The sequence below is a fragment of the Genypterus blacodes genome, unplaced genomic scaffold (assembly GCF_046128005.1).
Source record: "Genypterus blacodes isolate CSIRO-AG114 ecotype Tasmania unplaced genomic scaffold, CSIRO-AGI_Gbla_v1 ptg000067l_1, whole genome shotgun sequence".
NCBI classification, from domain to species: Eukaryota; Metazoa; Chordata; class Actinopteri; order Ophidiiformes; family Ophidiidae; genus Genypterus; species Genypterus blacodes.
Genome location: NW_027466879.1, coordinates 4,885,559 through 4,910,040, shown reverse-complemented (window position 1 = coordinate 4,910,040; position 24,482 = coordinate 4,885,559). Strand labels below are relative to the sequence as shown.

Sequence of the window (24,482 nt, the reverse complement as noted above, 5' to 3'; positions counted from 1 at the left end):
ACCAACTAACTGAAACTGAACTTTAGATGAACAAAAATGAACTATCTATGTTTTAAGTGAAATGTTTCTTTCTTTTTCTTTTCTGCAAATTAGTTGTTCTAACCCCCTAGTAATCTAGTAATAATTAAAAAGTTTGTGATCTTCAATGTTTGCAAAAAAGTAGATGTAGATGTAGCAAGAGGCTGCATTTTAGTATTCTATAACTGCTTTTAGTCTTGAATAATAAAATGATTGGATAGAAGATGTGTAACCTGAAGCCCCATAGCAACAAGGGACTTACTGCACCTTCAATGCTGCCATTCAGACCCAAACTATAACTGCCTGGTGGGACTAGGAGCCTCTCCACAATCAATCTGAGGTCTACATTTGTGACTTCCAAACCCCACAACATACATGCACAGCAAGGTTGTCCGGCTTAATGGCTCTCCCTCAGTCAAAACTCAAACCAAGAGTAACCAAACATTTGAAGTTAGGTCCTCCGGCTCTGAAATAACCTATTTATATATAAACGGCTGCTTAGAAAGCAAAGTGGATTGTTTTAAACAGTGTCTTAAATCCCATGTGTGTGTAGACAGGCCATTTATTGATGTTTTAGAGCTGTTTTATTGAGTGAAGTCTGTCATTTCTTTCATTTTATCGACTTATGGGTCATTTTGAATTATGTTCTAGATAGGCAATATATCATTACATCTGTACTTACAGACAGCTCAAAATGATTGATTACTCTACTGTGTTTGAAAATCCGAGGATACCCCTTATTTTGTGAGCCACCTTGCTATAGCGGGAGAGATGTCATACATTTTAGGTTTATTGCATTGTTCAGCGTTGATTTAAGTCATTCATGGTTATGGTCTATAACAGAAAATTAGGAAAACACATTTTGGTATAATTCTATAAAAACTATCCACGGCAACAATAAAGAAATGAATTCATAAATCAGAATCATACCACAGAGGAACTGCAGTGGCCTTTGCATTAGAAATATACTTTGTGTTGCTTTGTGCCTCTGTTAAAATCATATAGGACCAATTCACAGTGGTAAAAGAGACTTTCTGAAAAAGAGGCCAACAAGAACAAATACCAAACAGTATCCCTGTCCTCTGGGTCAAAGGAAGGGCTGTGCTTCACAAGCCACTGCCCCCACAACATAATCACCTAATTAGGAAAGTCAGGGAACCAGAGATTGTGGACATAACATGAGGCCTAGTGGCCTTTTTGTCTTCTGACTGTTGTTCTTTCCTCCTTTACAAGATAACACAAATGTGGAGATTTTCTCATCCATTGATGCACCCTTTCAGTGAGCTCACATAGACAACCAATAACAACATAATAACATCAATGTAAAATGTCTGTATCAGCAGGTATGGGTTATTGCTGTGATTGCTTTAATCCGCTTTCAGATAGGACTTGCATTTTTTGCGTGAGAGTTAGTTCTTCAACATGTGGTATTCAGATCTTCTCAGACTCAGCTCTGTGTCTCTGCTTAATTGTCTGCACCTGTTGTTTATAAACATACTGCAGCTTCAAAGGATTTGAGCTGTAGCTGTCACTCAATCTGCTTGTAACTTCTTCATTTATTCAGGTACAGATACATTTCAGGCATTTTTCAGCACTCATTCTTTCAGGATTTGTTCAGCATTTTCATAAATTTCAAAAGAAAATTATTTTAAGGCATTCCCTATTAAAAACACATTAAAATTTCTGTCAGGCCTTAATACTTTCAGGCCCTTCATCCATTCAGGTACAGAAATTGAAGAGTGGTAAAATCATATTTATTCCGTTTGAATGTGTTTGTTCATCAAGAATTGTCTCTATGTAAACTATGAGTGAGGAGAAGCCTGCCGACACAGGGAGAGAGACAAATTCTAAAATCAGGAAGCTCAGTAACAAGGTCCAACTAAGGTAGTCTATAACTGACATGATAAGAGAAGATAGTCCCTTTTTCTTCCCGCAGCAGGGAGGTTCACATGTTGCAGCAGAGGAGTGGACAGTGCAAGGCAATAAAGAGCACTTTGTTAAGATATGAGCCTAACAAAGTAAAAAGCCTATCAAAGGGCAGCTGTACTTATTCCAATGGTAATCCTGGGTCAATGAGTGAATCGAATGACTGAATGCATTACATGTTGCACGTCAGGGATATTGCACAGTGTGGTCATTGGACCGGGTTCACTGGGAGAGGTGGTGATTGAATAATCAACATGGGGAAGATGCAACTTCTATAAGATCACAGTAGAATTTGGAGTTAGATGCATTCTTACAAGCCTTGCAGCATTTCACTTATCTTGATGTATGGAAATATAAATGTGGTTAGGCTAGGAGCAAGCTCTAGATCAATTATCTGCTAAATTATAGCTGATAAGATTTGTAGGTGAGAATATGTGCCTTTAATTTGTCACATCATGGCAGGTTTAAGTGTTACTGACTGAGCGTCGCTTCAGTGAAAGAGAAAACCCAGATTGAACTGTCAGCAGTATGGGTAGCTTTGGAAAACACTTAAGCTCAGCCTTTGACATTGTAAAAATGACTCTGCAAGTCTCCTTTGGAAGCAGCAATCAAAACATACATTTGAAGACACACACACACTTTAAAGATAACCACTCCACCTGGACTCAGTAGTTCTTTGTGTGGCGTTTAGTCATTTGGTACAGCTGGACAGGGCCTATAAAAGTGACTGAGAGGTGCTTTACTTCTTGTTTGCTTCTCTGTGCAGAGCCATATGTGGTAATGGTAAAGATCAATAGCCAACTGCTGATCATCATTCACTGTTAGTCTGTACTGTCTTTGGTCAAACTAACTGGCCCCATTTGACCATTAAATTGTCATGTGTTATGAGTTACACAGAAGGGTCTTGGCAACAAATGTTGGCAGGATGTTTGAAGAATGACCCGCGTTGGCTTCGGTCTGCTGCACACTGAAAACAGCCATTACCACTGACAAGCAGCACCCACCATACTCATTAAGGACTCAGCCTCTCTATGGCAGTTCCAGGATAAATTCTGCAGTTGTTGTCTTCCATAATTGCTACTGTTTTGTGAGTTTGTTGCTTAGGCTGATTAGGAAAATATCATGACAGATCAAATAAAGTAATGGGTTGTCTCTAGTGGGTTAACAATGGCATCTTTTTCTGTAATGTAAAAAAACGATTATTACATTATATATATATATATATATATTAAGAACTATTATTTACTATGGATACACAATCAAACACAACTGTACTTACAACTATGGTGAATTCATGAGATAAATATTATTTCTGCAATCACATTGCGAAATATCTATAACACACAGTATAATTCACTGGTTGCTTGTTATATTTATTTGCCTCAAACTACTTTTTAAATCCCTCGGTGTTCCAAAGAAAAAAGAGGTTCCTGTGGCTTCTTTCTCAAGGGGCAGGCTGTAAATAAAAAAGACTACCATTTAGTTATGTCTTGGCCAATAATACTGTTTTAAAAGTATGTTAGAGCTTTAGCTGCTGTATTACATTATTATACACTATAAGCGAGATGGAAAGTATATTCCAAGCTGAGACAGAGCTGACTTGGAGCCTGGTGCTAAAAAACAAAGAGATTGTAGATGGATCAACAGATGCAACTAGGCCTCCTGGTATCAGATCATATTATCGTTAGCCTCCTGGGACTCATGTCCGCTGCTCAACTTGTAGTTCCACTGGGACTGTTCCACATAGCACCTGGTGAGCACCTGCCTGAGCTCCCACAATGGCCACACAACGACATACGTTCTGGCATTGAGAACAACAGTTGGGAAGAAAGCTTTCATCGTGTAGGTGTTGGTGGACCAACTTCACGTGTGTGGCTGCTCCCCTCATGTAATGGTGATACCTGCCTGATGATAAGATGTGTGTGGCCTTCATTGGACAATTGCCTCATTAATTGTTGAATTGGCTGTGGCGATTAAGCATAGCATTACGTCTAAAGAATGTGTTGTGAAAGCCAGATGGACTATGGTAGTCTATAGGGACCTGTGACTGTGAGACTTGCTGGATAAGGTTATGTCCTGTAAGTGCAGGAGGTGAAATTATCAGGTTAGGTCACATGAGACTTTTATGTCCCTACAAGAGGGAAAAACATCTGAGAAATATATTATAGATTGTTATTCTTTACTTCTGTAATCAAATGGTGATCCCGTTTGGAGTCTAACTTTAACGTGCAGCCTCTATAGGGATGAATGGGCTCATCTTGAGCAGTAAAGTCAACTAATAAATGTAAATTGCACTCTAAGATATGGAGATTAGTGGCTAAATTTATAGAGAATCAAATTTACAATATGAAACCAGCCTTGTACCTAGATAGAAAAATATCTGGCACAGGAAATTACGACTTTTTCTGGGGCTAAAATTGCATTGCAACAAACTAAATTAATTTAAAAATCAGATCAACTACACTTTACTGTAGTCCTTAACGCAGAGCTCCTGTGTTGTTGTTTTTTTTTACCAAGGCTGGAAGATGGGTTGACACTTTGTGTACAACAGGCTGTTATCATTTCACCCATGTGAGTAGGTGCTGGGTTTTGCAAAACAAATTATATTTGCCTAGAGATCCCAGCAAAGCGTGTGCTCATTTAAATGTGGAAGAGCCATGTGCCAGAATGTGGTCATGCTCCTTTACTGTATTCCTTGTTTCACATGCAGACATCAACCCTACTAAAGCCCTCTGCAACTGAACATTATAAATGATCCATTAACTGTTTTTTAACCTTTTTTCTTGGTGATTGTTGATGTACCAAGTAAACAGGGTATTTCCTGGAGACTTGGATACTCCAATTTCCTGTGTTGATAATTCCCAGAGATCTTAATCGTTTTAAGAATAGTCAAAGCTGCAATTTCCTCTTTCTAGGTCAACATTTTAAAATGCAAACAACAGTGGTATCAAGAGAGTAACAGTTTGAAATAAGAGTTGTCCATTGACTCAACTGTAATTCAATCATATAAAGAACTAATACAAAAAACTGCAGAAATTGCTCACAGCTCTTCCGTTCTTCTTAAGTGTTATTGTAAGCTGATACAGTGGCATGGTACAAGTACAATATATAGGTGTTTCAAGTCTTTGAACTTGCCTGTAATTTAACCTGCTTAAAACATGTCTATGGTGGGTGGAGCTGATACAGCAAACACAAAGACCCTTTCTTATGAAGGCAGGACACTTAATTTCATTTATGTTACTCCCTCAAACTCTGTCTCCGCAGGTAGTAAATATGACTTCCAGCCAACTCACTTCTTTGCAACCCCTTTTCTGATCTCCTTTCTCCTTGCTGTCTACAAAAAAAGGAGAAAGGATGGAGTTGTTGAGGCTGGTGTAGAAATGATGTAAGAAAGGACACATATAACAGGATCACAGGGTTCAGATGTCACTGCCACAAAGATACCACGGTGGAGGGATGGAGGGTGTGGGGTCAGGAAGGTGGAAAGACAATGGTCGGACAGCTGTGAATGGGGATACCTGGAGAGGTAGGCAGGTGGGAAACGTAGGGGCAGAGCAAAGAGAATGTTAATGTGGGAAAGAAGGTTGTTCTCTCTCAGGAGGAAAGCTTTGCTCCGATTACTGAAGCTTATCAGGTTGCATGGAAAAGAGTGAGAGAGGGGTGGGAAACAATGAAGAAACCTTCTGCTTTCAGACCTTTACTACAAATACATTAAAAGTAAAAAAAAATAAAGAGTGTGTGTTTAAGTCACAAAGAAAGTCACCAAGAAAGAAAGAACTTTCTTGTAAATAGTTTTTGACCCTTGAAGAGTTCATGCTTGACTAATTTAATCACCAATAGCTTAACCAAAGTTGTTTGACTCAAATCAACCAGTGAGTTTTCATGTGACGAGCATGTGCCCAGTGTTCATTACAGGACAACTTATGGCAGAGTGAAGTAACTTTTGTGTCACATGTAATCATGGCGTGTATACACTTAACTAGGTTTCTGTTAATTTAAGAATGTGCATGTCCTCTGCAAATACCGTGGGTAGGGCAAGTTCTACATTCAGCACTTTGTATTAATTAAACTTTACCCGAAAATTCTATTCAGCAACTAGCAGTTTTCCATTTTGGTACAACTGTAAATATCTATTGGTGAGTCAGTTCACAAATCAATTGGTGTAGTTAAAACGTAATCCCTAAACCTCTTGGCGCATCAGATAATCCTGTAGCTGAGTTGAGACCGTCTCAACCAAGCCTCAGATCCAGAGTCCCCTTCCCATTTGGGATGTTACAATATGTCTTTGGGTTGATCATTATCTTCATATCTTGTGAAATGAAAATGCTTTGAATTCAAAGCTGGCTGTACTAAAACATAATCTTGTCAAGTCAAAACATTAAACCTTGCTCGCAATGTAAATCCTGTCATGGAAAATCTAGTCTTATCTTTAATAACAGCAAATAGTTAGAGTTCATATAGAGCTTATATGTCAGAGGAGCAAACTGCTCATATCAACATGTTTGCACACAGTATGTGGCAGCGGGCGTAACACAGGATTTCATGTGCAACATAAGTCATAGTTTTTTCATGATGAAGGCAAGTTACTCCCTCATGCATTTGGTCCACAAAATAAGAAAACATATTTTTTTGTCCACAGAAATGTTTGGACAAGATTTTCCTCATGTTCACAAAATGTAAAGTAACTTTAATTACTAAGTAATTAAAGTTACTAAGTAATTTTAGACAATGAAACAATGACACAAAAATGCTTTTTAATTTGTACATGAAATAGAAAATGTCTTATTGCCATAAAGGTGAAACTTGGTTCTGTCATGAAAATATACATTTAATGGCACCTAACTTGTATACTGTACATACAGCATATATATATAATATTGAATATGAAATCTTCTGTTGCACTGGGCATCACACCTTTCACTGTATTTGAAGTTAATCCCTGCTGGTACTTTGCCAGCTTTAATAGTCAGGTTTGAAACACCTTCATTGTGAGAGATGATAGAGCACACAACATATTTGATGTTAATTGCGGCTTTAGCTTGATGTCCTCCATGCTTGCAGGCACATCATTATACTTGTTTTGGCAGATTGAATTTGGAATCATACTGAGTACATAATGTAGCTCTTACCAAAGCTTATTTGGGTACATATTTTGGGTTAAGTGGGTGTTACTTTATGATACTTAAGTTTGTTTGTCTCTTTCAAACCACAGCTATTGAGCAGTATTTTAAAACAATTATACTTGTCAACCTTTTAACAGTGACAGCAAAAACTAGCCCTGTAATCCACCACTTCAAGATGTGAAGAAATAATGACCTGACTGTTCTGAGTCTAAAGACTACTGGGCCACAGACTACCTGCATTAGCTGCAATATTTGTGTTCTGCGTGACATTTCTCAGGATTAACCGAAACATGTCCAAAATGAAATGGCCTGAATTCCTCTACAAAATCACTTGTGTGTATCGGAAAATCAATTCCTCACAATTATCTGGCCAGTCTGCCAAATTCAGTCCAGTAGAGCTTCACTTTCAGTTCCTCCCTAATGGATAGGTTTCCATATTACCACCCATTAATTATTCATCCATGCTCGCTTGGCAACTCAGTTGGAAAATAAAGCAAATCCTTTTGACCAGTGACACAGAATAGCATGCTGACCTCTCTGCTGAACCCCAGTGCATTGTCCTCTCATCCCCTGCTGTGGGTAAAAGTGAAACTGGAGTAGAGGTGCAGATTATTCCTTGATGTGTAAAACATGTCTCTTGCACAGCACGAGTCCATAAATAGCTAGCACAGCGGCATGTTCAATGCTTGAAAAGCTAGCGATACTCCCTTTTGTAATGTGCAAAATGATATCTCTCCAGTGTTCGCATCTCTATTACAGAGAGAAGAGATTGTCTTACCCTTTGGATTTGCTTGAGAGAACACAACAAATGAGTTTCAGCTCCTTGTTACAGACTACTACTGCCTGTGTCTGTTCACAAGAAGACAGGAGATTGGATAGGAGAATAAATCAGTAGTGTAAATAATGTAAAATAAATATTGCAATATAAGAATCTGATAAAATAATATTGGGAATCTATTGTCTGATAGAAACACATCATTGTCTGATAGGGCCTTCTGGAAATAGTGTTGTTTCGTATACTATAAAAACAGTACAGTACTGACATTTTGCAACTTTTAACTTAAAAATACCTATGGCAACTTCTGGTAAGAGGGCCGGAGTTGAGATAAATGTGTACTGAAGTGGGATTCTTCCGTATTCAGACTTCAAACCTATTGTACCTGAGGACTGAAGATGGCTAGCTTGCCACATTCAGCAGTGATGGATTTGAGGCAGAAAAAGTTTCTTGTTCTTGTTTACCGACACAAGAGAAGACCTGATTTCTGGTGCGTGAAACGTGTTTTTGTTTGCTTTGTGTTGTACAAGTCCAGAAATGTTTTGAGGCGGTTGTGAGCTTTTCATCAACTGTTGTTCTGGTTACATTACATGCGACCATTCTTTCGTTGGCAAATGTGTCGAAGTTAAATTGCTTCTTTATTTCTGATTGAACAGTTAGCACATACAAATATCTTAAAACAAATAAAGCTGAAGAAATGCACTTTAAAATATTGCACTGCATTTATCCTTCAGACTTTTGATTGCCAAATAAATATTGCAAATCTTTGTACTTTCTGTAAGCAAGAAGAAACCACACGAGAGCCTTATTTTCTTTTCTTTATTTTTTTATGAGAACAAAAAGATTGAAGACTTAACAGATGAAAAGATCTCTCCAACCTTCTGTGTATTATGGAAAAGCAAGTTCAGTCAAATTTGTACGTGTGTGTCACTAGAAAAATAATTTAGCTTATCTTCAAACTACGCACTGTAACAGATTTAACCAGCTGGTAATGTGATGAATGTTATGTGTGACCTGCAACTCAAGTTGTAGAAGTGAGATATAGCTTTTAATAAATTTAAGGCCAAAATTAAAATGGTGAAACCGTAACCCATGTATAAACGATGCAACAAAGCTCACACTGCCACTGGAAGCAACACATCAAACCTCAAGCAACATCTTTATTCGGATATCAGATATTGATTTTTAATTAATTTAAATAAAATGTTATTTTAGTTTGACTTACTTGTAGTCTTTTTTTCTTTATTCAGGTTTTTGTATACATTCCACATTATTTACATTCCAGGCATTGAAAGGACTGTAGGTGTACGTTGATATTTTATTTTTATTTGCAAACAAATTCATGTCAACATTAGAACAAATGAGCTGCTTATCAGCAAGATCTACATCCTTTTTTTGCAATCAATATCAAACATGTAGTAGAATTAAAACTGAACTCTTTGCAATGCAGTCTGCTTCATGTGATCCCAAAGTATCAGCTTGCTTTGCTTCCTATTGTGTCCCATAGCGCTGCATCGTCTAAAAGGGCTAAACTGTATCGTATCATTGGCTGCTTAGAATGTATCGTAAGTGCTTCACATTGTTGATAATGTATTGAGATACCGATTGAATCGTCTCAGAGACATACAGTGCACGTCCCTAATAGAGTATTTTATTATTATCATACATTTTTTTAAATATTTGCTCATTAAAGACTGCCATTCTTGCTGGGTGCACCACAGTGGTCACAACCTATCCTACAAGCAATTAACAGTTTCTAAGCCCTTCAATATTACAAATATGAAAATGCATCCATTTTTTACAAACGTTCATCTATTTTACAAATCTTATACAGTAGATATGTTCATAACAAAAACAAGTGCTCATGTCTATTTTTTTGCATGTGTTCCAAAGCCCTTTTATAAATTCTGCATGTCTGGACGATGTCGACACTCAGGAAGACCTCTGGATTGTTGGAGAAAGAGACATTACCTCCGGAAGAATACAGCACAGGCAGACTGCGAAAGAAAAGGGGGAATTATTAAACAGGTGTGTTTAATTATTACAAACATAATCAAGGTACACTTTACAAACATAAACCTGACTTCATCTTTTGATGGCATCTGTAGGTGACATGTTATCCAAGATCACATTATGCAATAATCTGAATATTTTTTACCAGAAGCAGCACTGAAATCTACCAGTACTTAGCAGGAATGCTTTAATATTCCTTTTTAGTTCTTGTTTCACACAGTAGAGAGAATGAATAAGGTACTGAAGTAGGCTTGATAAAAATATACTGTAAATCAATGCAGATTTGACAGAGGGGTACCTCTTTGTGTGTGCATTAATAGAAAAGTGCAGTTACTGCCCACCATACAAAACACAAAATGATAATCTAGATAGATACGGAGCAAGAACAAAATACTTAACATGAGTCATGCCAACTTGCATTGATGACTGATAATTGGGTGACAGTTTCATCATATACTATCAAAAAAGCCTGAAATTTCATACGTTTTACCTACCAGTTCCACAGCTGACCAATCAATCTCGTGCCCTGGGCGGCTGGTAATACTGCTGCGTTGGTCGCGTGCGTCTAGGCTGTCCATCTCCCCCACGGCGGAACTCTAGTGAGCTGTCGTAGTAGCCATCATCTTCCTCCTGCCAGTGTACATTTGATATGGTTGTGATGTTACTACGGGCAACCCGAGATCTCTGGGTAACCTGAGATCATCGCCGCTATTCCCGGTGGCACAGGCATTAGTCCACACTTTGAGGAAGGGGCTCGTTTCTACTTTTATTGAGATTTGAGTGTTGGAGTGCCAAATGAAATTTCCATCATCTGTTCAGACCAAGTTAAATCTGTTTTCTCTTGGACACCTTATGGCAGAAAGAGACACAACTGGTGAGGGTGTGTTAAAGGAGATTGTTCTGGTTGTGTGCAAACATTAACATTCCCAACGCTCAGTGAGACAGATAAGGTGGTAATGAGAAATTCAGACATTTCAAACTTGTAATTATTCAGCTCCAAAACACAGAACTCAAATATGAAGGTCAAGATACTTTTACTACAAGACAGCAAACTGCACTTAAACAGACAGGTTATATGTAGTGCATGTGAATTTCTCATTTTCAATACATAAAAGGCAGTAATGAAATGTAATATTTCCGCAAAGCTTGAAAGGTTTTCCTGTCAGATTGTTTCTCAAATGAAATCTAATTTTTGTCATATTGACACATTTTGTGAGCAAGTGAGGTGGATGTATGGGAATAAAATTCGAACTGGTTGGTATTTCAGACTTTAATAATGCATGAATAAAAGATTTGACATGCGAGTCTATGAAGGTTGAAAAGAAGCTTTCCTTTCTCTCACCCAGGAGTCAGCAGTAACAGGCTTGATGTTATGCAGCAGGACCTCTTCACAGTTTCCATAATCACTAAACACAACCACAGCCGTGGATCCTGATGGATGCACTGCATCAATTCTGGCATGGTAGAACTTAAGACCATAAACCACATGCATACACACACACACACACACACACACAAAACCACAGGGAGAAATAAAGAGATATCCAATTAATTCCATACAAACATTTCTGCAGTTCTGCAAGATTAATGTTAAATTTAAGTCAATTGACAAAAGATAAAGGTGGATAAACTGCAAAGTGTGAGAAAAATTCTTCAATTTCCCCAAGAGAATGAATCAAGTAACTATCTATCTACAAACATCATGTTACTATGGTTGGTAAATACATGAATATGACAGTGATATGATAAATGATTTAAGTTTTTAAAATGTAAATAGAAATATATAACATTTACTATAGTAAATTATCATTATACCTACAAATCCAAAGGATGAAATGTTGAAGACCAACAAGACATGCTAACATTTCAGTCTAAAAGCCTTCAGAGTTCTGATGTATTCAACTTTGGAATTGTATGATTTTGGTTGAGCACCACAAACAAAATACTGGGAAGGCACATCCTTCCAAGATTGAACAAATCCATAGGATCCTTAAAAAAATTGAATCTTCATCAAGCCTACTCTTATTCCTGTAAATCCTGGTTGGATAATTAAATCCAAATAAGACACTTCAACGCCGCCCAGTTGTATTATAAAAAGCAGCCTTCGCAAAATAGAAATATAAATCATAACAAATTGCTTAATTCCTGCTCTTAGCCAGGCGGAAATGGAATTGGCTAGATAAGCTATTTTAGAAAAGAAATAATGTAAATCAGCCAATTTGAAGGTGCAAGCGGCATTTGCTTATTTTTAAGATGATTTTGTACCCAGTTTGCTTCAGTCCAATTAGAAATGCAATCAAAAATCAGTTCTATGGTATCATCACTGTTATGTTCTCATGACCTTACCTTGCTGTCTTCCCAATAGAGTGCAAAGCACTGGTCTCCAGGTTTCCACATCTGTTCCATGCCGTGACCCCTCTCTGGACCACGAAGACCTTGACCTTTGCCCTGTCCCGACCTTCTTTTAGGCCCTGGATTATTCATGGTGGTTTTCTTGGGGGGTTGTTCCCTGATGGGAGGACCGGGTGTGTTTGTTTGCTTAATGGGTCCAGTTCTTTTATGTTCCATGTCTCCATTTTGGAAGTTAGAAGGATCCCCTGTCTTGAATCGAGAGTCCCGAGATAATCCAGCTTCCTGGTTTCCCTCTGAGATTCCTCCTCTTGAGTTCAAGTTCATTGAGCCACTATTCCTGTGCTGGTCAGGATGGTCTGAATTAGGCCGGTCAGGCTTTCCCTTTCTCCTGTTGCCACTGGATTCTTCAATTCTACTGTCGGGACGTCTATTACCTCCTCTTCCATCAGGTTCATTGCTTGCAGGTTTAGTATATTTAGATGGGGCTGCATTGTCTTTTGCCCCTCTTCTGTGTTCTGCCATAACCCCACCTCCGCCATCTCCATTTCTGGATCGCTGGTGGAATGATCCTCCAAAGTCCGCCTGCTTTTGTGGTTCTTTCGAGCGTGTGAATGTAGTTGAGAAGGTAGAGGGGACATTTTGCTCATCTCGCATTTCTCTTCTCTCATTTTGCAGTCTATCTGTGGTGCCATGGGGCCATCTTTCTTGGCCCTTCCAATGCTGAGCTTGAACTGATGTTTGAGAAGCTGTACAGTTAGAGAAGGACTCCTGGCCAGGTTTGGGAAAGTCAGTGTCCCTGTGGAAACGAGGCGGTCTGTCATTCCTTTGTTGCCTGTTGTCATATGACTTGATCTGTGACGTGTCTTTGGAGAAATAGTTATTTTCATGTCTCTGAGGATGCTGAGTCTTTTGCTCTGGGAAACAAAACCAAAAACAAGATTGGAATCAAGAATTACAGCAACATAATGAGTGGAGACACTGATACCTTAAAAATAAAAAGGAAGGAACTGGGTGAGGTACCAAGACCGTACAATATGAAAGTTCACCTACCATCAATGGAAAAAACTCCCATCTTAGATTCCAGAAAGTCAAACAAAGTGCTTGGTCCAGATGGCCTTCCTCCCGGTCCATCTTCCTCATCTTCATTTCTGGACCGGCCTCTTCCCCTCCCCCTGACTGGAAAGAACCCAAAAGATGTTCTGATAGATTAAACTAGATGATTGTTTTTTTTCCTCCAAAACACATCATGAAAAAAGGCAGTTTTTGACTCCTCTGCCATAGTAACGAGTACGAGTATGTGTATGCATGTGTATGTACCTCTGGGCTGGAATTTGTTGGATTCAGCTACCACAGGACCAGGCATGGGACTAGAGGATCCAGTCAGTAGGCTATTAAGTGCCACCTCAAGGTTGTTGTTGTTATCCATCAGAGCCTGACGAGCAGCTTCTCTGTTGAAACCCATTTCCATGATGTCTCTAAGAGCACGCTCGTCCACCTGGACAAAGGACGTGATAAGAGAAAGGAGGAAAATGGATGATATGTGGAAAGGCACAGAAAGTACAGAGGGAGATGGGTAAAAGGCATGTGGATGGATGATAGTTATATGGTTACAATGGCCACAGAAGCAAGGTTAAGTGTCACACAGAAAGAGAGATAGGAGGAATAAGGAGGAAAGAAAAGGGATCCATGATGAGAAGGGAAGAGTACAGACAAATACAGGAAAACGTACAGGAGCACAAACACTTTTTTCCCCCCTTTTTTAAGCTATCAGTCTTTCAGCTTGTTTTGTTGCTGCATTTGTTGGCTCTTTAAAAATGAAATCATATGATTGACAGTTTTCTGTTTTTATTTATTTATTTTCTTAGTGTGGTGATGGACATTGACTGTTAACACGTGATCTAGGATTTATGAAGCAATAGATTTGGACGTTGTTCGTCTACTCACCAGCTCTCTGTAGTTTCCATCTTGTCTGCTCTCACTTCTCTCAACCCTGTCGTCACGTCGTCGCTGCTGGTATGAGTCACGGCCCCGAGAAAAGGCAGCAGGGTTGCTCAAATTACTGCCAGCATTTCCTCCACCACCAAATGTACGGGGTGCCTTTAACAAGGGAAAGACCGTGAAGAAAACATCAAGCAACAAAATTCAAATGCAATCTATATTACATGAATGCCAAAGAGAAGTTTTTGCTTGACAATGCTTTCACGAATGTTCAAAGCAACATGAGCAGACACCAGCGGTTGCATCATCGGTTACCTCACAATTCAACATGCAGGATAAAGACACAAGGGGCAATTCTCTGATGAACAACATACTGCAAATCAATCTTGCCATTACAGCCAGCAAGCGAACCGTCTTGAGCCATCATGGTTTAACGCCATAAAACAGCAACACTACAAGAAAGAATCACTTCCACCTGCTCCACACAATGGTTAATTTTGATCCATTCCTGGGTTAATGCGGTGGCATGAGCCACTCACTGTATGCAGGGGGGAGGGGGGGACATGCTTCACCATGGACTCCAGGGGCACTGCTTTGTGAGTAGATAAGACAGGAACCGTCCAAGGGAGATTCAGTTCACTGTGTTGGACACCCCTTAACAACTTCCCACTAACAATGATTTGTTTTTAGCAAATAACACCCACTTATTCCACATTTATGTCAAGCAGTGAACATTTCGACAACAATCGCAAGACAGGGGGGCGTCTTTGTGTGTGTACAACGGGTCCCGTGCGGTGGTTGAGACGTTTTGAGAAGCACCATGGTGGCAAAATCTTGCTGTGACAAACAAAAAATTACACTGAAGAACACCTAAAGAGCTTTTTGTGTTGAAAACATTCTGTTAATTGGGTAAGTCTGAACTTAGTTCAGAGTAATGGCAATGGCGCTATTGTTCTCAGCCGAAGCATGTAATTACTAGTAAATTCTCAACAATTCTTTCCATCCCATTTACACATCTAGAGCAGGAATTTACCAGTGCCAGTAGTTGGGAACCAGTGGTGAGGTCAGTTGTCTGGAAGAAGAAACACCATGGAGGAAATGCAGACAAGATCAAGCAAACTGAGTTCAAGACATGAGGTCAGGACCCTCTTGCTGTGAAGTCTTAGTCACTGATGTGCTGCCCAGTTAAAAGGTCGTCTGTGGCTTCACTAGTCACCAGGTGTAAAGATCATCAAACGGTGAAACATTTCACAAAGGGAGCACATGGCTGACAGCAACCCGACCAGGGACACAAACTATCCCTTCTTTCTTCCCCAATATTTGGCAACTGCAAGTGATTAACAATACTTTATATTTACGAGCAGATTTTCTAGACACAATAACTGTGGATCTGGGACCAGTATGAACCTACCTTAATATGGTTGCCTATGGTTACCTGTGTGTTACTGAATGATTCCCAGAGTGATTTAGTTGACAGGCTTTTGTCGTTTTGAGTTTTCGTATTCAAGTAGGCTCAATGTTACAGAAAAGCTTCCAGATATGAGAAAGAAAAACTGCCAATAACCCTGTAAAATGATTTAGTACTCTCTGGTAACCACAGTGGTTTGCATGATATATAACGAAGACAGACACACCCAAGATAAGTAATTGCATACCTCTTTGGTCTTGGCCACCTCAGCAATAGCCGCTGTCCGCTGCTTTTCAAACTCATCATTCTCCTCAGTGCTTTTGACCACAGACTGACTCTGCAGGGTTTTTCTCTGGTCAAGTTCTCTGGTGTCCACCTCTTCTTTCCTTGCACATTTCTACGGAAAGAAGTGAGAAAGTAAGATAATAGAATGTTCTTCATCACTCGCATATGCAGGACTAACCTTCCAATTTAGAAATTACACAAAACTATTCAAAAAGGTGTATGCAAAAATCTGAATTAAGCATCAAACATTTAAATACTTAATTGATTCAGACTGTTTGACTAATGTGCTTCTGTTGTGATATTTAACTAATAGGATCTGTGGGGATACAAAAAGTGTGGTCATATTATAGATTATTGCTGAAATCCATGGAGTGTCTAAGCCATTAAGGGTATTCACTTTGTGTGTCTTGTGCTGATCGGATGGCTATCCCCTCGTATAAATGTCAAGGGTAAATACCCTCCAAGACGTATTGGAGACAGATTTTTATCTCTTTGCTCAAATAACTTCAGGAGGTAGTTTGGGATGCTTTCTAGAAGTAACTTGGCCGTGTATGTGTATGCATCTCGATTCTAATCTTCACACCTCGTAAGTTACAAAGAATAAATACCTACACACATACACGGATATGTAGTGTCTTAACGGATATGTAGTGTCTTAACTTTACAAACTCAGCACAGACAGAAACAATAGCAAACCACAGCTGAGAGTCATGAATGCAATACGAGCGAAATGAGAACACTGCTAGTTTTGTGGGGGGAAGAAAGCGTTCAAGCAAAACGCTTGCGAATGTACAGAAGTCTACCTATTTGTGGAGATGTGGCGCAGAAACTGTCTGAGCACAGCTAAACACGAAACTGGCAATGGTGTCAATGAAAAAAAAAAAATCAGCTCGTCTTCAGAAAGTCTAAAGATAATAACAGCAAAAACAGACAATAACATGTTTGAGAAGAGAAGAGTAAAGTTAGCTGTGCAGGTAGCAAGACCTAGACTGTCAGACATAACTTTATAGAGTTAAAGGTCTCGCTTGACTTCCACATCGCAGCACGTAAAGTTTTAACTTCAGGCTTCTCCTCCAACTCAGTAAAGTTGCAGGAGCTTTTTCAGCATGTGCTTAGACATGGTACTCAGTCAACCAATCAGGAAAACATGGGCGAGTGTTGCTTTGTTGCAAAGATGACATTTTGGGGAGAGTTGTCAAACTGGTCTCCAGCTGCCTTGTTGTGCTCTGTGGTTGAAATATATTGAGACCTTAAGACGTGCTGGTGACAGATGCTTATTGAAGCCTCTAAAAGACTAAAAGTTTGGACATACTTCTTAAAATGCATTAAAATAAAGCAACATGTAGGCAAATCATGTCTTGTCTGATGTCTGAATTAAACTCTTCAGGGTTAATGTGGTATACTTTATCTGTTTCAGCCCTGCCAACTAATCACACATCTGTGAAAACATCCCTGCTGTGAAGCATGGCCATGGTAGCGTCACACTGTGAAAGCACTTTTGAACAGCAGGAACTGGAAGATGGAAATGTGTAACTGACTATAAAAGGGAATAGTGCACCAAGGCAAATACAGGCCATTTTTGCAGACAATCTGCTTCAGCGTGGCAGTTTCTTTGGATCACGGCGCTACTTGATGTTCCAACGGGCCAGTGACCTTAAGCAATCCAATCAACCCTGGAACTTCTTGAAATGGTAACATCCCTAAGTGACCCAGCTAGGAATGCCTGTTTTACACAACGTCCTGTGGTCGATGAATACTGATTAATGCAAATGAATAATTGATTATCATTCAGGTAATTTCCATTATAGAGCACCAATAAAAATTTAAGTAATCCAAGGAGACCATACTTGTTCAGACTCCAGACCACAACAAAGTCTTTCAGGTCGTCTTGAAAACACAATGGCTTTAATGATTTTGCCTTGTGCCATATAAATATGTTTTTATAACAGCAGCCTAAGCACTCTATACTTCTAATAAATCAGGGACAACTCCATGTAACTTAACCAACACAGCAAGAACAGGCAGTGGTAGCCTATATGAACAATCTGTAGCTATTTTCTGAAGCAAGAGGTATAGCCTAGCCCAGTATAGCCTAGACAAATCAATCACAAGGCTCACACAAAGAGGAACCCTGAGCACAGTGAAGTAACAGTTCTAACCATCGAGACCCAGCGCTGCCCAACTCAATCATTCTAAAAGGTTAACGTTTTTATTTGGCCAGCTGACTCATGCACTCACTCCTATTTACAGGATTGTCTTGGGATGGTTTGGTTGGATGGTATGGTTTCTCTCATACTGGTGTGGCGGTGCTGTAATGATTTTAACTTGTGTTTATGTAAAGATTGCCCGCATCTGGCTATAAGTTTGGAATACAGAGCGCAAAGGACCACATTGTGAAGTTGGGTGGTAATGGATCATCTGTTAAGTGCTGTGGTCTGAATGTGGTTTGGGGTTGTTGTGGCAGCAATCCATAAAACTCCAGACTGATCAGAGGAGTGGGCAACTCAGGGGAGGACATTGGTATCCAGAGATGCCCCAGTCAGGACCTGCTTGCCTGGCATAGTTTAAGGATCCCCTAGGAGGAGTTGGAGGGAGTTCCTAAAATTGTATACTTGTATTCTGTGCATTCTTTCGCCACAGTGACCATGACAAGCAACTCAACAATTTAAGTCTGTTAATAGCATTAACTGGTGATATTATTCTACATTAACTATACGCCTGTTGAATCCCCATCAGTGCAGTATTGTGTTTTTTTAAACATGGAAGCAGTAATCCAAATGCAGCTGTAATGGGAATATTTTTACTTACCTGTCCAAATGGGACAAAGGGAGGAGGTCCACCTTCTGCACCAATGTTACTCCTACTGTGTTTGGCCAAGCTCTGGAGGTTAAAGAATAAAGCAAAACATTCACAAAAAACAGATATCCCAGTGGTGTCGACAGACTGCCAGAGCAGATCAGATCTAATCTGATTTAATCTAAAATCTTCAATTTCAATTACACATTTTGAAAGCAAATGTTCCTGAGTCATCATTACACAAATCATCCTCACCCTTTGTAGTTCCCATTTCTCCACCATGTGATCAACCTCTCCTCCGAGAACAGAGACGTTTGAGTCATCGAGAAGCAAAAGACCATTTCTTACAAGGACTGTGCCAAGGAGCTTTACTTTTGTTCCAGGGGGGGTGTTGAGACTGAAAAACAACATGAATATTTATGTCTCAGAATGTTTCATATATTTCATTTCAGACAGCTATTAACATTTAAACATATTCCAATGTTACACATACAAACTGCAAGTACTGCACCAAGCCTAAGCCGCTATCGCCTTACCCATACCATTTTTAAATGACACTGACACCACCCGGGGATGGCCGACAAAGCTCGAAGGGACTATTAATAATACCAGCTGCTCACCCATCCTCATGGTAAATTAAAAGCCCTTCTATCTCATCAAGCCTGATAAGGCCTCAGCCTCTCTCATTAGGAAAGCACAGGGACTTAGAGGGATTTCCAGCTACTGATGCCGGATGCCAAAGCAACAATTAGGGATTTCACTCCAAACTACTATGGTGTGTTCACATGATAGTGGCCAGTAAACCAAATACACACGTGACACAAACACAAAATTCACCCTCGGATCAATTTTGCAACTTCATGTTTAATTGTCCTCCTTCTGTATCACTCTTGCACACTTAAAAGTCCTCGACTGCTCCATGGTGCCTGTAAAATCAACTCATCCCCCTTTGCCACAAACACTAACGACTGCTCTTAGTGGTGTGAGTGTGTGTGCGGCTCATAAAGAGGGGATTTGTTCTGTTCTCTCCTCTCTTCCCATCAGGAAGTCAAGGCCCACATTCTGGCCACTCCACCTGTACAGGCTGGCTAGTCACCATGGCAGCAGTCACCAAGGCCACCGTTGCTGGGATGGAGATGTAATTAAGGCTGGGAATTGTTAGATCAGCTGCCACCAAGTGGAAATTGCAGCTAAAGGGAAAAATCAAGGCATGTGGCGGGGTGAGAGTGTTGACGAGGAGGTGAAGGTGAAGAGTGTGTCCAGAATATTACACATTTGCTTTTAATACAAGAGAAAGTAACCAAGTTGACACTGTTTGGCTAACTTGGTGTGTGTGCAACTCCTACTACTCCATGCTAGAAATAGTTGTTCAGATGACAAAGCTTTGATAAAACTTTGCATATTGAAAACAGCAGCAAGAATTGATTGATTGATTGAACAAAATCTGCAAACAATTGATATTGTACTACATAACAATACTTGGACACTTAATGGTTTTACTTATAATATTCAACACTGATTGAATTCACAAAGAATAACCTTGCCTGCCATCATTTAGACTGAAGCGAACATATCCCTTAAGCAGGTACCTGATCTTGGACAAATGTTTAAACTCCAGTCCAGCACAGGTGGTATGTCCATCTGTCATTTGCAGGCGCAGCATTCTTGGTGCTCCCTGGGACTCCTCATGGTCTTTAGGCGCAGAGACGTTCCTCACCTTTTGCACCTGGAGAACACATGGACCCACCAGCTGGCCAAGCACAAGAGACGACAGAATAATTAAGGTCTGAAAAGGATGCATGTCAGCATCATCTGGGTGGGGGATAGGTGTAGGTGAAATGGGTGCTCGTGATTAAACTTCTTTAAATGAAACGGCTCCTTTTCTATTGCCTCTGTTGGACATGCATAGCAGGTAGAGTTCATAACCGGCATGAGATGTCTGTGGAATTAATTTTGGGTCAGAATGGAGCAGGGGGGGTAGCTATTACATATATTTATCTCTCGACATCATTTGTTTTTTTTTTTCTAATTTTTGTTCAACCTCAGTTTTAGAAGTGAGGCAGTGGTTCCCTGATCCTTCTTTGCCGGTGTGTCAGGGCCATCTAGTGACATTCACGAGAACTGCATTTCAGTTGAAAACCTAAAAATCAACAGCGACCTTCTGATAGGAAAAACAAACAAACTCTCCAGGCCAATTTTCAATCCTGGAAATGCCCTAGGTTACTATTTAGCACAGAAATAGCCACGTCAACTTTTCTGTACCACTCACCGTCTCAACTCTTCCACTATTGATCTCAGATGGTAGAAATTTTCTCCCAAGAGGCCTGAGATCGCTCTGCAAAGGAGAGAATGATCAGAATTGAAAGGCGATCACTGTGATAATAAATAATCTGACATTACTGGACTTTGATCGTCAACTTTGGAACAAACTGTTACTGTTTACTTATGCAGCTTGTCACATGATACCAATGACCTGTTTGATGTTGACGTGCATGGTTATGTTGCAGGAGGAGGCAAATGAGAATGCGTTTGTTACTATGTCCCTTTTTACAACTTCTTTTATTTAAAATGTCTTGTATATATGTCCACTTTTGCTGTCACCGCCTGAAGTGGACATCAGATATCTTAATGTGTAGGAGCAGCCGACTAGAATGAACAATGAGTCTAATTGGCAGAAAATGTTCAATGAAAACTACAGTCACACACAAACATGACTGAGGGCCTGAGGTTACATGACAGAATAACTACATTGTGAGGGAAAACTTACGTCAAGTGCAATGCGAATAATTTCATTGTGTGTTATTTTCTCAGCGGAACCTTTCAGTTCCGTTATCCCCTCATCACTGAAGTACCTGTGAGAGGACAAAGGTGAGAGGGACAATTAAAACCAAACCTCTGCCAACTACAAAGAAACATGCAAACATTACTGTTAAAAGAATGCCACTTAAAAACTTATTTCATTCTAGACTTATTATTGCTTGGTGCTTTGCTTTCTTCCGATAGCGATAAGTCAGAGCTAAGCCGTCAGTATTGTTAGTCAGATCAGATGGGAGGTGAATGAGATGTTTCCATTAATAAACAGGCGCTTAACTTGTGCCTCCAAAAAACAAGCAAGAGTGCAACCAGACCTCTGCTTTATATTTATCTGCCTAAGAGAAAAATGATTCACATGGGGGGGCCGAGATGCACTACAAACACACAAGTATCCATATAGAGTCGCTCTGTTGTTTGCTGCATTAACCACCTAAAGCCTTCAGTCGGATTTCTGCTGGATTTTAGAACATGGGTGCAGGGCTCTGCTTCCATTCTGCCTTAAGGGCATTATGGAGATTGGGTACCTATACAGGACGACGTGGCCCCTCTCCTAGTCAGTGTTCTAATCCAGGCTTTGAACAGGCTGCTCATATTCTCCCACACATGTGCCAGAGGCCTCTACACAACTTTTACCATAAAGTTGCTGTCAAAATACTATTTTAAGCTGTACATTGACTATTTCCTGTTATTGGAACTAAGGGGCCCTAACATGATAGTGATGCTGTTAGGAGGCTGCATGTCCAACATCGCTGCATCACGAGTTACCTGAGAAACTACACTGCAGTGATTGTCCACCTTTGCTTGCTGTATCGCTTTTGAAGTAGATAAATTAATCATTTCACAAGATTACACAAGTATCCCAATTTCGGCACAGTCAGCAGTTAGAATGGATGTACGGGTTTGATAGTGTATGTATTAGCAAGGTATCCTTTGTTGAGTCGCTGCCTCCACCCATGGGCAAAGCTTTAGGCATAGTACCTACTACTGAAACCACGACACAGTCCAAGCAAACGTAAGTGGCCACGTGTCATTTAGAAGCTTGCATGATCGCGATATTGTCTAGAGTAAAGTTACGACATTCACGATAAGGTTACTCTTGTCAGCCAATACCAGTCTGCAACACCACAGCTAGCTAGCTCTGACGTTAGCTACAGTGCTACCTACCAGCCCTCTGTGGTCAAAGACTCTGATAAATCAGCCATTTTCGTCCAAACTCTGGGCGTGTAAAATGATGACACCTATTTTAACTGCCGATACTATTCAGTACTGACTATCTAATAATATAATGCATATTTTAGCTGTAACAATGCTAAAAGCTTGCTAACCACACGACCGTACGTCACAGATCGAGACGCGTCTGTAGGTACGGCCAGCCAGGAGGGACAAATGTCGCTAAATAAGCAGACTGACGACATCGAGTTTTCGTCACATATAATTAGTTTACAGAATGTGCAAGCATGCGTTGGGGAACTTAGGTTGTTTTGTTTGATTTATGAAGCTACATTGTTAGATTAAATTTGCATTTTCATAGGGCACTTTTCATTACATTTACTTAGAATAGAGAGTTTTATTTTTATTTGCATTACCAAAGTATAGGAGAATGGAATGACACTAGCACCCCCATAATGACATCACGAATGATGTCACAGGGGAAGGCTAGAGTATTGAGGTATCCTGCTCCTGCATGAAACTTTGACTGTTGATGATAGTGATCAGAAAATGAGGGCAGACACAGTACCTGACTCAGACATGGAGCCAGGGCTGTGTAAGCTGTTGTCTCAGTCTCAGTCTTTGATTATTATTATTGCTAAATCTGATGGTCATGATATTCTCTGTGTTTATTATTTTTGGTCAGCAACACAACTCATGATGCATGATCACCATCAGGCAGGCTGGAGTGACATTGGATTGTGGGAGACATTTAGCTTTGAGCTCAATTTCAGTATCCAGTATGTTCATAATTCTTGAAACAACTCAGTCATACACATACACAACTCAAAAACTGTTGATGGCCTCATTATTCATATCAATGCCTGCACTAAAATAGACGTGGCCTATTAGGTATTTAGGAGTAGAACAAACTAACATTGGATCTGGTTAAGTGACACAATTTCAATTCCAACCACAAGATGTCAGTATATGCACAATTCAATTTTACCTCTTCTGCATAACAGACCTAAACCGTAACCTCCAAGTTTATTCAGTGCTTTGGATAAAAAATAAACTATAACATTTTAGTTTGAACATGATCTGTCACTGTCCATGCATTGTTTTGCATCCTTGAACAAAAAGTAAAATCCTACACATTGGCATTAGGTGGAAAGATACAGGTTAAGGGTTTTACTGTTGGGCCAGTGTCTTAATACTTTAAGAGACATTATTCATTAATTTTTCATTTGTCAGATAATTGATTAAATTATAATAAATTTCTGTTTTCTTTTTGGCTTGAGCAGTATTGTCTGCAACAGTCATGCCAATAAAAAAATGCAAAATTGAATTAGAAGAACAAACAAAGCAACAACAGAAATCCTATTAAATTGGGGTTTTAAAATGTCTCTACGCTCCCCACTCTTTTGGGATTTGTTTTGATTTTATATACCTGAAGCAATTCATTTACTAATTTGGAAGAGAGGACTCGTCTGAGAGGATGAATAAGGCGCAGTGCCATAAGGCTTGTGGCTGGCAAGAGACGTGTTAACATTACTGTTGGCAGCAATGCAGACTGCTATTCAATTGTGAATCAGGAAATAAATGTCTTTTGGGACATGCATTTTAAGAAACTCTAATTTGAATTAAAATTTATACTTGAAAGTTTGGTTCAGTTGTGACATTAAGTTTTAATCTGTGTCTTATAAATTACACCTGTTACAAGCTGCAGTCCTTTTAAATTGTTACAAATGGACCTGACAAATCACATCTTGGGTCGCATGCAGATACAGTACAAGCTGCTACAAATCTTGATCCATTTGTGTTCCAGCCTGTTGCTCATAGTATATAGTGGTATGGATAAATATACTGGATCACTGGCCCAAAA

The 24,482-nt window shown here is 39.7% G+C and overlaps 2 protein-coding genes across 2 annotated transcripts in view; one reads left to right on the top strand and one right to left on the bottom strand.

Moving 5' to 3' along the window:
• Positions 1-9,146: 9,146 nt before the first annotated feature.
• On the bottom strand, positions 9,147-22,828 carry tdrd3 (tudor domain containing 3). The gene is made up of 14 exons (XM_076155497.1): positions 22,613-22,828; positions 21,402-21,486; positions 20,904-20,969; positions 20,224-20,384; positions 18,890-19,031; positions 18,647-18,718; positions 15,801-15,950; positions 14,152-14,304; positions 13,525-13,702; positions 13,258-13,383; positions 12,202-13,121; positions 11,198-11,323; positions 10,350-10,485; positions 9,147-9,839 (listed from the first exon to the last, which is right to left on the bottom strand). Exons 1-13 carry the CDS (start codon positions 22,648-22,650, stop codon positions 10,369-10,371), a joined length of 2,334 nt encoding a protein of 777 aa, XP_076011612.1. The 5' UTR covers positions 22,651-22,828; the 3' UTR covers positions 9,147-9,839; positions 10,350-10,368.
• LOC143004535 (protein diaphanous homolog 3-like) overlaps positions 22,140-24,482 on the top strand; it is a 115,097-nt gene continuing 112,754 nt past the window's right edge. The window contains exon 1 of the mRNA XM_076155498.1: positions 22,140-22,460. The gene's annotated coding sequence lies outside the window, so the exon portion shown is untranslated. The remainder of the gene's footprint in view (positions 22,461-24,482) is intronic.